Raw genomic sequence first — 18,823 nt, 5'->3', positions numbered from 1 at the left:
AAAAGCAAATCCAAACCTAGGCGAGTATGAAACTGAGGGAAAATAAGCATACCAAGAAATGTATAGAGAGAGCCAAGAATAAAAATTCCTTCTTTAATCCCTGGAGTCTAAATTACTGCTATATTCCTTCCTCCTGGTCCTTTTCTCTTTATAAAATAATCAACTCCAAGTCACTATATCTGCCTGACTCATTTGGAATTAGAAACACATTGCTGGTCATCCTCTCCAAAGCACTTTGTGACACAGACCATATTATCCCTAAGGGACATGTCCAAGATCTGACCTTTGTAGATCCAGAGTGTTCCATATACTAGAGCCAGGACATGAGAAGACTGCATTATGTTATGCAACTTTTCTACCTTTCATCTGTTTATTTGATATTATTTCAACTTATATCTCAAAAGCAGTGCTTTACTCTTTCCCAGGTTAGATACCTTTGAGAGTCTATCTGTCTCACATCGGCTCTGCCTGTTAATCCCACTGTCTATGACAACCCCAAGAGCTGTTCACCCTATGTCTAACAATAACTGTATCATATATTTAAAATTTTCAAAGAGGGTAGATTTTATGTTGTGTCTTATCACAAAAAAATTAATAATTATAAAGAGGGCATGAGGAAACTCTGAGAGGAGACAAGTATGTCCAGGGCCTTGATAAGTCTGATGGGTATATACTTATTCCCAAATGCCTCAATTGTATACAATAAATACGTACAGCTTTCTACATGCCAATCATGCTTCAATAAAGTGGTTTTTATAAAGAGAACCTCTACCCAATTCCATGCTATGTCTGAAGAAAATATTTCATCTGAAAACATTTGAGTGAACATAATTTTCAGACTGTTTTAAATTTATGTAAATAATTCTTTACTATACACGTGTATTAGTCTGCAGAGTAACTATATATTTACTGCTACAAATGAAATGTTAATAAGCTATTGGCTGAATGAGATTCCAGATTTCCACTCCTGAAGTGCTTTTTAGTCTAGTCATTCTGTGACAAGGAAAATGGGAAACGTGACACGGGCTCTACAGTAAGACAGAGTCACCCATCGAACTACAGCTCTGCACCTGGGCACAGTGCCTACGCTCTGAGACCCTCAGTTTCTGTATCTGTAATGTGGGAGTCATAAAACTCTCTATCTCATCATTGTTGTGAAGATTAAGTACAAGTATGCATGTAAAGCCATTAGTAAGCACCTGAAGATGTTAGCAATATCATAATGAGGATGATGATATTATCTTTACAAGCTAATCTTAATTTTTTTAACCTAATTTAAAGAGAATAGATTTTCTTTGAAGGAAATTATGTGTATTAAAAACTATGTGTTAACATTTTCAAAAATAGCCAAAACTTCTATTTGCAGCAGTAGTTTAACATGGCAATTTCTGGCAATTTTTCCAATGTATATTCTCATAGACTGTCTATATCAAGTATCTCCTGACTTTTTAGCTATAGTGTTTTTTTCTTTTCACATTTCCTACTATTTGAAGAATTCAACTAGTGAAATCTTGGAGTTCTGCCTGTTTTAGTCGCAGTCACCTTGGAAGATACCATCACATTTTCTGCTGAACATTTCTAGAAGCAAACTTCGGCTCCACTTTTTTTTTTAAATCAGGAGGGAAATTCTTAAAATCATTCAGTACTAGGTGGGAGATGCTCTGAATCATGATGCTTAACTTCCTCAATGCACGTGGTTATCATGAACAAAAAGAGAAAAAGACGCAGGCTTTATCATGTTTTGTCTGGCGTGCCTTTTAGTGCTCAAGGAAGAAGTGGCTAGAGAAAACCCGTGGCCCTTGTACATTAGAATTGTGTACTAAATACCTCAAAAGCTACCTGTCCACTGCTCAGACAACTTAGTACCCAATCTTCAGTTGGCTCTGCTACACTTCTTTTAGGTAGAACTGGTTTTTCAACTCAGTTTTTTATTAACAAGGATCACTGTGGACAAAAAAAAAAGCTCCCTTATTCCCTGTGATTCTTCTCTCCCATTCTGGCTCCTGCTGCCCAACCAAGTGAGGCGTTGCAACAGTGGTGCTTGTGACCCTGACAGATAGAAACTTAGGGGACAGAGCACACAGAGCCCACCTGGACCCAAGGATCACCCTTCACTGCATCATCAATTCTTTCAAAAGGTGGCTTTGGAGGCCATGCCAGATAGTTTAGAGTTTATATGGGTAAAGATTATTTTGGAAATATACTGCAGTGGTATAACTTCTTAACTATGAGAAAACATGGCCCTCTGAACACACTAAAGAAGTCTCCAGAGCTGGTCAGAAAAGTGAGCAACATCTGATAAGCAAGCCCTGATATCCTGCAGAACTCTCTAGCGTCCTTCTATTTCCTCTTCCCTGTGTTTTCCAGTCCTGGAACATTCTAGACCTCCTGCCTCCAGGCTGACCTCCTTTACCTCATGCTAGTTCTTGATACATTCACCAAAAAAATAAAAACCTTTCTAAAATGCTAATCTAATCACACTCACTAGGCCTAAAATTCATTCCTTCTGGTCAAGTCAAGAAAAAAAGTGTGAACGCCTCAACATGGCATATAAGGCCCTTCATTTTCTGGCTCTGGATTCATCTTCCCAAGCTCTAATATCCTGATTTTACTGCATTTCCAAAACATATCAGTTTCACTTATATGAGGGTTTCTCAACTTCAGCACCAGTAATATTTTAGGCTGATGATTCCTTGCTGTGGAGGCTGTCCAGTGAATTGTAGGGATTGAACAGCCTCCCTGGCCTCTACCCACTAGCTGTCTGTAGCCTGACAACCTCCCCCCCTCCCAAAGTCATAACAATCCAAAATGTCTCCAGACACTGCCAGATGCCCCCTGCATGAGCTCATCCCCAACACTGGCTCCCATCCTTGCTTTTTAAAATGTTAACCTCTTGCTAAAACACCCATCTTTCTTCTTCACCCTGTTCCCAAATTTCACTTAGCTAGCTCTCAAACTTGAAATTTCAACTCAGCTGCCCTCTTTTCCTGTCTACTTCAAAAGGGAAGTATTTGACTTTTCTCTGGGTATCCTGAATACTTAGTGTTGAATCCAATCACAGTCAAACAATATCAAACATTTACATAGGTACTACCAACCCTACCACATAGGGAGTCAGTGTCTAGCCATCATATCTCCAGCACCTGACACAATCTATCTAACAGCAGGTGTTCAAAAATGATTATGGAATCAATGGATGAAAAATACAAATATTCTGTAATAATCATGGCAGTTAAGAAAGGCAAGCCATATAAGCCATTCAGTTTAATGGTCTCAGGTAGTAGAAACATATTATCATTTTATATTCTACCAGAGGTCATGTCCAATTTTCATGGAAAGCTAAAAAAAAAAAAAAAAGAAAACTAAGAAAAAGGAAGTTAACTTACAGCTTGTAAGTACCGGAAAGACAAGATGGAACCACTTAATGCCCCAAAGGCATTACTGTCTTCAAAATCTCCTTCTTCGAGCAAGAACTGCTGGCCTTTAAAATGTTCTTTTTCATAGGCAACCCATCTACAAATAGAGGACATACAACTGAGTTATTAGTAAAACTGCAGTCAAGAAGAAAATCGTGATAAAGCACCCAGTTGCACATCACCATCTCTTAAAAAAGCAATACATTTATTTTGCTAGCATTTACAGAGACAAATGAATGGTGTAAACTTCATGGATCAATAATTTTTATAGTTTGGAGGCTTTTCCCAACAAAAGGTTAGCTGTTACAGGATTGCAACACCGGAACACATTAAATGTTTGTGGCCTGACCCTATACCACCATCACAGCGTGGTCGGAGAATAGCCTGCCAAGGAAAAAATAATGGAAAGCACAGACAATGAAAAAATACTGCAAATCCACAATGAGATTCAAAGACAATCAGTCTTATTTTTCTGATTAAGCCCTGCTGGAATCACAGAATGATCACTATATTAAACATGTATTTAGGGTTTAACTCGAAGGAACCTGTCATCAGCTTTGGATCAGAAACACCCTCCTGTAGGAGGGTTTAGCAAGGAGAAACTGGGAAATGTGACTGGGCTGATATTAGCCCTGGTGGTCTAAATATATACAAAGACTTCTGTAAATATTTACAGGTAGGAAATGTTGCTCCCACCATTTTATCAGTGGTGATAATGGAAACAGGAAGCACCATGGCAGACTTTCCAAGGACAGAGGTTTCTTGACTTCTAATTTAAAATTATCAGTACAGAACACTGATAAACAGTTACTCACTAGTTCTTCAGGAAACTTACCTTAATCTGCAGTAACCCACAGTAGCTAAAGCAGCGTGGGCATAGATAAAACACACGCTGCCCTGCTTAAATCTGCCCTTAGCTGGCACTGTGTAACTAGAGTGGGACCCGCTCCAATGGGGCAGATTCCAAGAGTGACTATTGGGCGCTCCTGGGTTGGGGACTTCTGAATTCTAGAGATTGTCAAAATGAAGCCGGGCAGGGCTAACTACATTCTTTTGGGAAGATACAAAAAGTATTTCTAGGAACTGTTTTCCTAGGATACGAAGTAACAGTAGCCACTCAGTACTCTTGAACCCATATCTAATTTCTGTAGGTGTGCCTACGGTAGGGAAAAGGGTAAGGGTGTATGTGAGTTAGAATAAACATTTTATATATATTAGCATATTTGTAATACATAAAGAAACTACTATTATTGTATTCTTAAACTACTATGTGAAAATAAATTTTACAAGAGAACTTTCAAATTCTAAGTTTATATAAATGGGACTATTCAAAACATGCTTTTAATATACCTGAATGGGAAAAACATACAGAAGACCTAATATTAAAGGAGAAATCAGTAAAGTACGACAGTTCAAAAATCTGCACAGCCTTTCTCAATAGATTAAGTTTTAATTAAGATTAAATTTACATATATCTGGGATATTTAAAAATAGATGTTATCTGAGAAAAATTAAGACACATCAACCTCATTTTCTCTAGACTCCTTAAGACAGAGGTGAGGAAGAGTTCCTATTATTTACAGATAAAGTTCAAGAGTTAAAAGTGAAAAATAATGAAATAGTGAAGCAGCAAAAAAAAAAAAAGTAGAATTAGTGAAAAAAATAAAAGTCACCTGTTCATCTTTATATTGGACATCACATTTTTCTCCTGCAGGTGTTATATAAAAAATGAAAGTGTGTATAATGTTTTACTAGCCATAATATTTTGAGATTTTATAAAATAATCACAAATACACTTAGAAAATAATGCAAATCAAAATCTAGTTCATGATAAAAATCACTCAGAACTTAAAGGAAAGAAAAGAAAAATATTTTATTACAGGACTAATAAGAAGCACACATGTCCACAGATCAGAGAACACTACGACTACATACAACACAATAAAAATTTATCCAAAACAGATTTGTTTTTAAAGCCTCTGATAAATTTTTTAAATTCACAGGTGAGGAACTGGATAATAACTAATATGTCAGACTGAGACAGGCTGGGGCCTGGGACCCTTCGCTGCAGTGCTGCAATGCTTACACGTGAATAAACCTCTCCTGGAGGAACAAAGTACCAAGAAACTACGGGACTACAAATCACTGTGTTCATGTACAGTTGGGGCAAATTCGGGACAAAAGACACAAAGAGACTGAAAACAAGAAAGAAAAAGCAGGGGGTGAGGAGTGAAAGCGGAGAACTGTGCATGCCCTCTGCAGATGGTACCACCTAAGGGGTGGGCAAACCACTAAGCCGTCAATTCCTGGACAACCCCTACCCTCACTCCATATAAGGAACAAGCTCGCCTCTACCTCAGGGAACAAGCAAGCAGGGGAATCCTGCTGTTTGTTCTTGATCCCCTCTGCTGCAACAGGAGCCTTAATAAAGCCTTGCCTGAATTTCCAGTCTGGTCTCTGATCAATTCCTATTGATTAAGGAGGTCAAGAACCTTGATCAGTAACAAGACCATTTACAGATATGACCTACATATCCAATGCATTGCATGGTACATTTCCATTTTGGTTAGTATATCCATTACTTGATCTAGTGTCAGAAACTGAAAAGACTAAGACTAACTGAAAATACAGACCCTTGAGTAATCTTAAGTCATTTAACTTCTTTGAATGAAATATTTGAGCAGCATCTTTTGCTAGAATACAAGGACCAAGTTATATGATGTACTGCAAATAAGAGATATTGATGCTTAAATTAAAATAAACCAACATTTCAAATATTAATAGTTCAACCTATCAACAGAGAGATTAACATGTTGTCTGAAGGAATTCTAGCCCTGAGTTGACCATGGCAATTAAGTTATGAGGAAAGCTTCTTTTCTATGGTTTTACCTTTGAGGATACAAATACAAAGTTTCACCCTAGTCCAGTAACTGCTGATTCAGAGTGGGGTAGAGGTGCATTGGTTACTCTTGGATTGGTTCTTAGGGAGCTTTCTTAAAAACAGTGCAGGACCAGAAGGTAACCAATGTCAAGAACCCTTGATTTTGTAAACGCACAACCCAGGCTACCTCTTTAATGAGAGAGGACTCACTGCCAAGACCCTTAGCACCAAAAGTCAACTGAGGTAGAACAGAGTGAAAATTGGGACTCTCATGCATGTGCATAATCTATTGAGAAATAATCTTGTCTTGCAATTCTTATCTTCTATACTGTGCTTACAAATACTAAGTGCTTAAGTTTTAGAAACTGTTCCCTTCATTTAATCTATCTCAAAATCTCTAATACTAATAAGAGTTCACAGAAAGCTGTCAGTAATAGGTTTTATTTCCCACATTTCAGAAGGGATGTATATTTTTAGATTAAGGTAGGTTGTTTTTGCTCTGCTCAGCACATTTTGTGTGCTGATCTTCAAAACTAGACAAGGGAATTGCATATGGAAAATATATAATACTCACACTCCACCGATGACACGGATTGATCCAATTCCATGAAAATCTACATCATTTTTTAAAAAATTAGGGACAGAATCTATGTGTTCACTAAACTCTTTGGCCTGTCCATGGAAGTGAGGTTTTTCATAAATAATAACCTGAAAAATATGAAAAAAACCACTTAGCATGCTCATATTTTAGAATAGATACATACTGATCTATATGACACTGAGGGCCACAATCTGAATGAAGGACTACTGTTCATTTTCTTCCTTTATACTCAAAATATAGAATACTGTCCAACATTCACAAGGAATATGTGAGTCTTTATCCATTACAAAGATTAAATATCTTGATAATGTTTCTCTTATATCAAAATACTCAAATATAATTACATGTTCTATTTACCCAAATCCTAGGTCCACTGCAAAGAGTAAACTGTCTTGAACTATCTATGTTTTTTTCTCTGTTCAATATTTGATACAGACCCGCCTTATATTTACTGAATTTCCTCTATTAAGAAACCAAAATTCTCTTGAGTTTGAGAAAACTTGCTATTTCTTACAACATTGCTTGTATGGTCACTACTAATCACTGAGAAGAATTACACATGCATATACTTGAATTTAAATAAAAAACTTCCTAAAAGTTAGAAATGATTGAAAAAAATTTGGTATTCTTATTGGATATTTGGTTCAAATGGAGGAGGGAATGCAGTAGGACACAGATGCCTAGCATTTTGTTTACTTCAAACTTGGATTGGTACAAGTACTTCCCTTCTATTTTTTAAATTTTATTTCCCCAGCATAAGCTGCCCTTGGGGTTCAGGGAAGCGATGACAGTAATAGCACTCATCTACCCACACTTTATCACCTGGTCCTATTTATGGCTGATGGCATAATTTGTATACAATTGGTGAATAAAATCCCATGCTTAGACACACTGAACCAGCAAGTTATACCTTCTTTATTTAAAAAGAAAAAGAAAAACAACAACAACACTGAGAACATTACACAGACTGAAAAAAAAAAAATCTAGTACTGCTCTTGCTGTTTTCTACATACTAAATTTTCAGAGTGCTGTATTGGAAGTGATGAAGTATTATTTGGGTTTAATACACGCTACATATGTTGAACACATTGAAACTAAGTAAGAAGCAATAATTCTTTGATGAGTAAGTCACAAGCCAACATCTAACAACTTAAAAATTGTGACTGTCTAGGATAACCATTCCATTCACATGCCTCAGACTGCAACTGTCCACAGAAGAGCCAGCCCAAAGTTCTGATGCAGCAGACAGAGAGACTGAGACAAATCACTCAGGGAGTGTCACAACCAGTTCTGCACTTATTAGGTCACTAGTTCAAAACCTTGGCTGCATGTCAAGAGTCACCTAGGGAGCTCTGAAAAATTTTAACCACACCCCAGGCCAAATAAGTATCTTTTTCAATGGAACCCAGGCATAAGCATTTTTTTAGAACTCACATATGTATGATTCCAACATACAGTGAAATTGTATTAGATTCATTCAGATACTAAATTTAAAAAAAAATTCCATCTATGTGATTGGGAGAATGGTAGTCAATTCCACAAATTAGGAAGCCCAGATATGGGAAAGCTGGGGGAATTATGCCTTGGTTTGGAGAGGAGGATGGATGAATCCCTGTGTCCCTGCCTGCCTCTGAAATGGTGTACTCTAATTAAACAGAGGTCTGTTTGCATCTTTCATCACTACACTGATTTTCTCCCTATCTCTCTTTACAGGCATTCTACAATTCCATTTCTTTTTCTTTTCCAAAACGTACTTAATTCTGGCATTACTACCACCCCGGCTTTTGGTGCCTCTGCTGTTCCCTTCAGATACTCATAGTTTCAAGCTGACATCACCTGATAGAAGCTGCTTGCATCTCCTCCTGATCATCCTTGATCTCCATCCTGAGCATCACTCCCGAATGCCTGCTGGGTATTTCCACTTGAAAGTCTAGCTATCACCTCAACCCTTTGCCCCCGATAAAATAAGTATCAAACCTATCATCTTTCCAGCCTGTAGGTGCTTACTGGGTCTGACTGGGTTGTCAGAACAGACCTCCACTTTTCTGTACTGAGCCCTCTCGTCATTTGAGCGTGGGCCCTCAGCCACCTCTTTGTGTAGTCACTGCCCACAAACCCAAGATACATTACCTAGATATTGCCAGCATACATTCAGGTAATCACAATTTAACTGTAGTAGTCCCAAATAGTTAAGGGGCTTCCCAGGTGGTGCTAGTGATAAAGAACTCGCCTGCCAATGCAGGAGATACAAGAGATGTGGGTTCAATCCCTGGGTCAGGCAGATCCCCTCGAGAAGGAAATGACAACCCACTGTAGTATTCTTGCCTGGAAAATCCCGTGGACAGAGGAGCTTCATGGGCTACAGTCCATGAGGTTGCAGAGTCGGACATGACTGAAGCGACTTACCACACACACAAATAGTTAAAGATTTATTATCAAACTTTTTAGCCTGCTACCAAAGTCTGTTCAAGACTCACCTTTAAGTTCATAGGCATTTCCACTTTCAGTCCACCCTTAAGATGACAAAAAATTTTAATATTAGATATATTCATATTTAAAATGTAACTAACCACAAGTAACTAAGTAATGTATGTATGTATGTAGGTTATATAAAAACTTGATTGGTGAAGATTACATACCAAATTTAAGTTGTGGTATTTAAAAATTTTAAGTATAGAACTCTACAGTAGTCAAAATCAAGTCAGACTACTCTATATCAATGTAAATGGGGTAAACAAATCTTGGAAAGATACTTTCCAGAGTACAACCACTACAAGGAAGGAAACCAAGCTTTAGTGCTTAAGTACATGTGACCAATCAAAGATTTAATCCCACAGCAGAGCATCTCAAGAAGAAGAGTGGAGTTGTTAGTAGACTGAAAACTTTGATTTGGCAGGGTACATTTCTAAACGACTTAATACTCAATTTCTTCTCTACAAAGGCTTGGGCTTTCTGTGTTAGAGCATTTCATCTTCCAAGTCCTATCACACTTGCTGTCTTGGTGACCACATGGAGATAAGAGCATAAAAGGTAACCCACTCCTCACAAAAGCTCTCGTGTATTAATTTCTTCGTTTCCAGTGCCATGCCACATTGTAATACTCCTTAAAATTTGTTTTTTCTGGTTTTTAGTATTTTTTTAAGGCACAGCACAAAAACGGTTTGTCACATAGCCACTATTTAATTGAACAATTTGCCCCTCAAATAAAAATATTTGCAACAAAATAAATCATTAATACAAACATTTATTACTTTTAAGAAAGTAACCATTCACAGATCTACCCATTTATTATTAATGCTGAACTTATCATTCATTATGGCAATGGAAGAGTATAATATACAACAAGCAATTTTCTAATAAGCATCAAAAAAACAAATTTAGAATTTTTTAAAGTCAGAGTATTACCTTATAAGGAAACTGCATGAATTGTGATAAATATAGTACAAAGTAAATTCAAACATCTAGAAAAACATTAAAATGGAAATGTTTCTAGAAAACATTACAATATTTTCAAAAAGTCTGAAAGAAACAAAACAACAATGTATGAACAGTTTGCCCATTCTGTAGCAGACATATACATGTCTCAAGACTGAGATGCATGACCAATCATCAGAGCTATCTTATTTTTGAATTCATGGATACTTGGGAAAATGTTTCATTTTATATCTGCTTACCATTTGAAGTGGATGCAATGATTTAATTTCTGCTGCAGAAATCTCAAAGAGTCCATGGTCTTCCTCCAAAACTATAGCTTGCCCCTTGAAATTAATATCTGGGTAGGCAAGCCAACTAAATAAGAAATGAATGGTTGGTTAAAGTATAATAGGAATACTTTAATCTGGCTCTGTAAGAGTCAAAAGCTAAAAAAAAAAAAAGCTACAAAAAGAAGAAGAAATCTCTGTCACAGAATTACATTAGTAAAACACATTCAAAGTGACACTGCTAGACAACATATAACAATGAATTAACATGTTATTAACTACTTACATTCAGACACTATTCTGGTTTATTATATGTTTTCCAAGCACTGGCATCACTTTCCTATTATATGTTTTCCAATATTTAAAAGCTGTGAAACCTTTAATGCAATTAGGATATAATTGAAAAATAAAAATCATCCCACTATGTTTCTGTTTTAAACTTGGGCAATCAGAGGCAGGGATTCCACTACGCATTCTACACCCTTGACCCATAGTTTCAGAATCAGGATCAGTTCTTGGTTTCCCTCAGGAAGAGTATTTGAAATAAGATTCCTAAAAGAACCATCCAGAAACCAGCTAAACTTGATAATTACAGACAGTTCTCAGGTCTGTGTTAATTACTGGGTCTGCCCAACAGTTCTAACATGTGGGAGAGATGAAGGGAGATGTCCAACACTGACCCCTAAATTCAACACCAGCCATCATCAGAGCAGATGAAAATGGAGGAAGAGGGAAGAAGGATCCACATTGAACCAGAAATCACAAAACTTATGACTCAAGTCAATCTGGGACTGAATTAGCACTGAACTCAGACCCACAGTCCTGAAGATACCTTCGGAATTAGAAAGGCCTGGTATCAAATCCATGCTTACCAGCTGGCAGCTTAGGACAAGCCACATAATTTCTTCATTTGTGACAGGAGAGTAGCTCTACCTATCTTCCAGGAATAGAAGAGTAATAAACACTGGTACTATAAAGGCCCTCTGTAACTACCAGCACTGAGACAGACACTTTGCAGATAGCTCAGGCTCCAGAGTTTTAGGTCAGGGATACATACTTATTTCTCAGTCCCACAGTCTGCTGGGTGAAAAGACAATGGATTCACCTGTCAAAAATGGTGTCTGGGAACCTATATCTGTTTCTGTGAGTCATCTATCAAAAACTTAACTGGATCTGAAAAAAAGACGGAATCTGTTTTAAAATATTTGAAAAAGTCTTTCTTAGGTCTCCAGAAGTATACACAGCAAAATTAACACTTCAGAAATGGGTAGGTCACCAACTGAAATATGACACAAAGTTAACTTTGGTAGCCATCAATCACCGTAGTGAAGAGAAGCAGATACATACACGCCTGACTTCACGGTGAAGGACACAGATTTGGGGATATTCAGCTCTTCCAAATTGGGGACCGCTCGCTGGATGTAGATAGGGCAACATGCCGGGTCAGACTGTGGGCAAAGCTCTATCTCTGGAATACTGCAATCCTGGAAAGAATAATAAAAAAAAGTTGACTTTGAAGTATCTAGAGACACACACTGCAGAATCCTCAATACCCTGGATATGCAGTTAAAATTTTTCTCACTGTTCAGCTGAATTTTTAACCAATAACAGCATAAAGGAGACAGTGTTTCTTCTTACCAGTCTGTTAAACTGATTTTTCTAAGAAGTTACATTGACAACATGAAAATTATATGAATATTATTGATTGAAAAACATTACCCTGATTCTTTCTGCTTTGTTTTTAAAAGTCCTGCTCCATTAAGCAATGTTCAAAGTTACCAATATATGAGTGCCAAGAGTTTGTAAGCCTTCCTTCTCAGAAGCATAACAAAGCCATAGGGAGGAAGGGAGTTAAATAAAAGCTGATCTCATGGGGAGCATAAAAAATAAATAACAGAGAGGCACTACTCTCTCAGCGGGTTATCTAAATTACAGTGACAAAAGAAGTAGGAATTAGAGGTGAGGGTAAAGGAAATCTGTTTTCTTACTTGTGGTATTTATTTTCTATAGTATGAGTTGGTTTGAAGAAGAAAGACATTATGAAATTTGATCCTATACTTCATCACACATCCACTGTCACCATGCCTGTCAAACTTTTCTTTAAAATTGCCACTGTCAAGGTCTTTCATCAAGGCCAAGACTTTGACTACGGGCCTAGACCATCGATCCAGTAAGCTTACTCTTTATACAGCTGGGCATGTGGGAAAACCACATCCCTCATCATACTCCTTGACTTGAGACCCAAGCAATTCATATTCATATTTTGGTTTTCCTTTTAAAATACAGCAACGACCCACAACTAACTAACTCACAATAATGTACAACTACACTAACTACCTACAACTCTTCAGTCTTACTGGTGTCCATGCTATCTCTGCACCTAGCCTCTCTAAGCTTTGTAAACATTTCCCTTATTCTAACTGAAGACATAATTTTCTGTATCCTTACTTATGAAAATCTTTTTTAAAAAAATACTATTGGAATATAATTGATTTACAGTCTTATGTTAGTTTTAGGTACATAGCATACCAATTCAGTTATATATATATTTATTCTTTTTAAGATTCTTTTCCCATGCAGATCATTACAGAATATTAAGAAGAGTTCCCTGTACAATCCAGTAGGTCTTTGTTGATTATCTATTTTATATATAGTAGTGTGTATATGTTAATCCCAAGCTCCAGTTTATCCCTTCCTGCCATGTTTGCCCATTGGTAATCATTAAGCTTGTTTTCAATAATTAGTTCTAACTCAAAAAAGACCATATCAAAACCACAATTATTTTTGCCTTCTCTGAAACTACAATCGTGCTGTCTAATCTATCTCAATAATCCTGAGTGTTTCATTATATGACTCAAGTTTCAGCAGCATAATTCTCATCTAGGACATTGTGGTATTCAAATGGCTCTGCTTTAATGAAATAGGTAAATGCAATAAACTATTAGAGGTGACATTTATTAGACTGAACAATTATATTTATTATTACAATCTGTTTTGCAGTTGCAAAATGGTATCTAATTTTTTAATCTTTTTTCCAAACTGAGTTCTATTATTAATCATCATTAACCATTCTGATTAGTGTGTAAAAGCAAGCAAACTAATACATCTTGTTTTCAGAAAGTTCTAAAACACAATACAGTAGGAAGCTATAACCTAAAATATCCTTTAAAGTATAAAAAGTTTATTTCCGTCTAAAGTTTCATTTTAAAAAATGGCCATAAATGTCCAGAAGAGTCACCTGTCAGTCTTCAAGTCTCTTTTGTTTGCTATTAAAAATAGAGTTCTAGTAACATTATTTAAAATGTTCCCCCAGGGATCTGAGGTACAGTAACAGAATACATAACTAAGTGTCTCACACAAATAAGTTTCCTCTGCATTGTGTTATACAAACAATGTTTGGGTGGTGTATTTTAAAAGGGAAAAAGCTAAGAGGCATTTGAGTCTACATCACACAGGGAAACAGTATAATGGAAAAGAGGTAATGATGGCTAAAAAATTGAAAATATAAACAAGATCGCTTACATTCTCAACTATTGTACTAGAGGACTGATTTTTTTTCTCTAGTTGGCTGAAAAAGATTTCACTAATAAGTTCTATTTTCTCCATGGTGGCTATTCACAGAAGTAATGTCTTTTGCAAGATTTGTGTAATTCTTGATGGACAAAGGGAGTAAACAACTAGCCTTACAGGAACATAGCAACGAGAAACACTTTGTACTCTTAGTAAAGAAAAGTTTATATGGTTTCCTCCCAGACTTTTCTAGTCATGATATACTTTCTAAATACATCTTGGTGAACTCTATAAGCTCAGACTATTAAAGCAACCAGTAAGAATGGAGACAAAGCTATGGGAGGGAAACAGGGTAGGAATGAACTACATAAATAGTAAAAAAACAAAACAAAACAAACCTCCAAAAACCAAAAACCCAAGAAACTATTTGCCTCTGCCTTACATGAAATACCTTCAGTCCCTGATCTAACAACGGCTCTCTTGCACCTCAGCTCATTAATAAGGGCAAACCTAATTAATTCCTGAAAGAAGGAAATGTCACTCCTTAAAAAAAAAAAAATATATATATATATATATATAATAAATATATATATATTAAATGCATAGTAAACAGAGAAATGTGCAGGATTCACTTTTTCTATTTGAGAAAAAAAAGCACTTGACTCAAGTCTCACTGCACGGTTACTCCACCTCCAATTACTTCCGCCAGGGGCAAAGATGACCCTTGGGCAGAATCTACAATTGCAGGTGACTGACGGTATCTTCTGTTACTTGCTCCATTTACAGCAAAGTGAAGATATCATGAAAGTATTGTCTTTAAAGGACAGTCTTTAAAGCTTTGACTACTTAAGATGAGAGCCACTAAAAGATAGTGAAACAGATAAAGCTGCTGTGGGTCTAGGTGAATTCGGAATGGCTGCCATGAAAATGAAGCTATCAAAAAAAAAAAAAAAAAAAGAAAATGAAGCTATCAACAGGCCGAAATGTGACACGTTTACAAAAAGGAAGCATTTTAATGCCTGATTCTTACTTTGTAAAATATTTAGAACAATGCTAATGCCTTTTCTATTCAACGTTCAATAGTTTTATTTTCCTTCCTCACTTAAAGTTGCTAGCAAGTTCAAGTCAAGTGGGCACTAACACAGCAATTAAAAAAAAAAAGACTCTATGAACAAACAATGGAAGAAGGAAAAAATGTAAGCATGACTTATTCTTTCTTATAATGCATCCAAAGCAAATGGCGGATGTGCAAATACCCATTTAAATACCCAAGCTCAACAGATTGAATTTTTTGTTTGATTTTATTGTTTGATTTGGAATGAGGGTGTGAAGTTTGCTGCTTACAATACCTTATTCATCTGTTTTTTTTCTCCTCACTAGGCCTGGCATGGTGCCTGACATTCACAAGGCAGACACAAAACCACATGCTATTAAATTTTAGAAGATTCCAACTACAAAGTGATTACCTGCTTCAAGGAATTTCTTGTGAGTTAGCTAATGAAGTGAGCACTCAAATGCTGCCTGATGAGCTGAAATGCTTGTGATTAAATTTTTCGATGAAAACGCACACTGCCCTCTATCCTATAGCCATCAATCTCCCCGCACTATCAACGTCCGCCTCAGTGACACAAGTGGCTCTGCTAGGGACTCCCTCACACCTCCCGTGCTGCCAAACTCCTGTGTGCTCTCTCAAGACGCCAACCAGGTGCTGCCTGCTCCAGGAGAGATGCGTCTTCTTCGTGCCTGTGTGGGCCCTGCACTGCATGTCTCACATCACACAGGCATGAGATTCAGCTGTCCCTGTCCTGGACTCTGACCAATCTGAAGGAAGACACCGTATGGAACTTGTGTTTCTATTCCCAGTGCCTACACAGCATTCGGTCCAAGAGCAGACACAAATATTTTTTAGACTTAACAGGCTTAACAGTTTTGCAGAAAGTATTAATTCATGCAGACACCCCTTTATGATACTGAGTTTTTCTGTATGCTGTCTGCAACTATCAAGGGTTTTAACAACATTGATCCAAATCATGATAGGGTCCACGTCAAAGTAGACATTTTTAGTATATAAATAGACTTTCTGTAATTTGAAAAATATATATGTTCATGACTGTCACAGGGGTAACTGCACTGAATCATGTACTACATTACTGCTGAAGGAACCCTTAAAATACATGGGACAATTCTGTCCTTATCGCTAACTCACTTCTCTAAACCATCAAGGCACTTCCCACAGTATGTATTATTATATGAGGAAGGCAAGGTCTTCCACATCTTAGTATTAATAAACAGAAAATTAAAAAGCAACATTTTCCCCTTCCTTTCCCCAACCTACCTTCTATAAATTTCTTCTAATGCTCATCTATCTCCCCTTCTCTTGTAAACACCACACACACCCACATATACACACCCACAAACCTCCACTAGAAGAACATATTTGGAAATATCCTAAAGATGTCTGGGTGGTATATTCCAACTACTATTAAAAATACATATATATTACAACATGTAACATTTTATGTGCCATATTACATGTAGCATTTAAAATTTTCATCAACTTAATACTTTATGCATATCTAGTAAAAAATTATCACTATGATAATGAAGATTAACAAAATTACCACAATTATGATTAATAGCAACTATTTCTAAGCAGTGCTGGGCCAAAGTACAGCTTTACTACATGACAAATGACACAAAATTTAAAAATCAACTGTTCTGTTACCTTTAAGACACGTTTGATAGAGCCCAACACAAAGTTTCTTTGTGGATGCTTTCTGTTCTGAAGAAGCCAGTCACGATTTAACACCTTTTCTCCTTCCTCCAGAACACATTTCTGACCTTGGAAATGTGGTTTCTCATATAAAATCCAGCTGAACAAATATAAAAAAGCATGATCAATTATAATTAATCTTCTAAGAAATGAGACATAAAACAAATATGAGAGTTATAAGTCAGAGACTACATTGTCTATTCAAATTTAAAAATCTGGGCTATTTTCTACTACTAGCATATAAACCTATTTTGAAACAATGATGTACGCTGAGCAAAGAGTCTAAGAAAGAATATAAGTGCACACAACTTACAGTGCTTCCTAAACACAGCACCACAATCTACGCTTGGGCCTATGTTTACGTATACATACATTTTATAGATGTTATACACACATTTACATTAAAAACAATAGCTTAAAAATTCCAAATTCCACTTCTACCCTAATTTTCCTGTTGCTGGATAATAAAGCATGTGGGTCTCATTTTATTATTTGAAAACACACTAGATCACACTGCTTATAACCTGAATACTGACCAGTGGGTAACCCAAACACCGGACAAAGAAATTCTGGTCCCCGTATGTCCATGAGACATGGTCCATAATAACAAACGAGATTTTCCAGCATTTTGGCAACCCACTCCAGTACTCTTGTCTGGAAAATCCCATGGACAGAGGAGCCTGGTAGGCTGCAGTCCATGGGGTCACAAAGAGTCGGACACGACTGAGCGACTTCACTTTCACTTTACGCCATACAAAGAATCCTTCACTTGTCGCTTATGTCAGTGATACAAATGACTTTAAGCACGTGGCCTTCACATTCCTTACCATCCCACAAATTGTGAACTCATTTTCAAAGCTATGTCTCATTCAACTGAAGCATTCAACTTGTCAAATCTATCCTGCTAATCATGAAGTTACGAAATAACTGCAGGCTATAAATACTAAAAACAACCTATATTTTCTAATTAAGTTATAAAACTCTAATGATGTTTCAAAAAATTATCTGGAGAGAAACAGATGCAACCTTAATACAAGAAAAACATACAGCATAAGCAGCAAGAAAACAACTTATGGGGAAATATAAAATTTTAAGAGATCTCTTACCAGCCCCTTACAACTTTTATCAGTACCCCATTCGGATAAGACCAAGATGTAGCATCAGGAATATTACAGTAGATCTCTTGTTTATATTTTCTTCTATGGAGATCATAGATAACCATCTGCAACATATAGTAAGCAGGCATAATAACTAATTTTAAGAATGCATTTAAAATTCTAAAATGTCCTAGAATACAGAAAATAAAATATCCTAAATACAAAAAAGTAAATACCACTTTAGATGCTAAATTCCTGAATGAAATAACCATTTACTAAGTCAGTTAAAAGTTTCTACCTTAAACTCCCCAAACCTAAACATAATCTTACTTCTTTTATTTTAGCCTATCTAAGAAACTTATGCTTACCTTTCCAGGTCTTGGGTTACATTTCAGAGTTTGTTTGTCAACATTCTGAAATAATAAAAGTGGAAGAAGTGAGCCATAAGAAACAAACATAAAGATAGTTCACTTTCTTAGCAGTCACAAATCCAATTTATTGCATATTTGTTTAGTGATCATCATTACAAGGTGAACTTCTAGGTATTACAAGGATTAAAAAAGTAAGTACAAAGGAAAATAAAGCTGTGTCTCTGTCCTCAAGAAGCTTACAGTTTGGAAAGGAGAAAAGACGATCACATTTCCGTGACTCTTCTGGTGAGAGATTAGGTTAAACCCTCAGGTACAAAACAATCAAAATGTCAAGTTAAGGAAGTCAAGAGAAATGGCATCAGCATGGAGGTGAGGTGATGGCAGACAGAGGTTCCCAGGAGGCTTGTGTGAGGAAGTGGTATCTAGAAGACCTTGAAAAACAGGATTTCAGTAAGTGAAACAATGTGGCAGGC

General features: G+C 36.6%; 1 protein-coding gene across 1 annotated transcript in view; it reads right to left on the bottom strand.

Annotated features, from left to right (window-relative positions):
- Nucleotides 1–18,823, bottom strand: part of CRYBG3 (crystallin beta-gamma domain containing 3) — a 126,362-nt gene that overhangs the window by 47,271 nt on the left and 60,268 nt on the right. Inside the window, exons 5-12 of the mRNA XM_027555158.1 lie at nucleotides 18,348–18,392; nucleotides 17,989–18,104; nucleotides 16,835–16,982; nucleotides 11,947–12,083; nucleotides 10,573–10,687; nucleotides 9,376–9,411; nucleotides 6,872–7,005; nucleotides 3,387–3,513 (exon numbers count right to left, since the gene is read on the bottom strand). Coding sequence (XP_027410959.1) covers nucleotides 3,387–3,513; nucleotides 6,872–7,005; nucleotides 9,376–9,411; nucleotides 10,573–10,687; nucleotides 11,947–12,083; nucleotides 16,835–16,982; nucleotides 17,989–18,104; nucleotides 18,348–18,392 — 858 coding nt within the window. The remainder of the gene's footprint in view (nucleotides 1–3,386; nucleotides 3,514–6,871; nucleotides 7,006–9,375; nucleotides 9,412–10,572; nucleotides 10,688–11,946; nucleotides 12,084–16,834; nucleotides 16,983–17,988; nucleotides 18,105–18,347; nucleotides 18,393–18,823) is intronic.

The sequence above is a fragment of the Bos indicus x Bos taurus genome, chromosome 1 (genome assembly GCF_003369695.1).
Source record: "Bos indicus x Bos taurus breed Angus x Brahman F1 hybrid chromosome 1, Bos_hybrid_MaternalHap_v2.0, whole genome shotgun sequence".
Lineage (NCBI taxonomy): Eukaryota > Metazoa > Chordata > Mammalia > Artiodactyla > Bovidae > Bos > Bos indicus x Bos taurus.
This window is presented reverse-complemented; position numbering and strand designations above follow the sequence as displayed.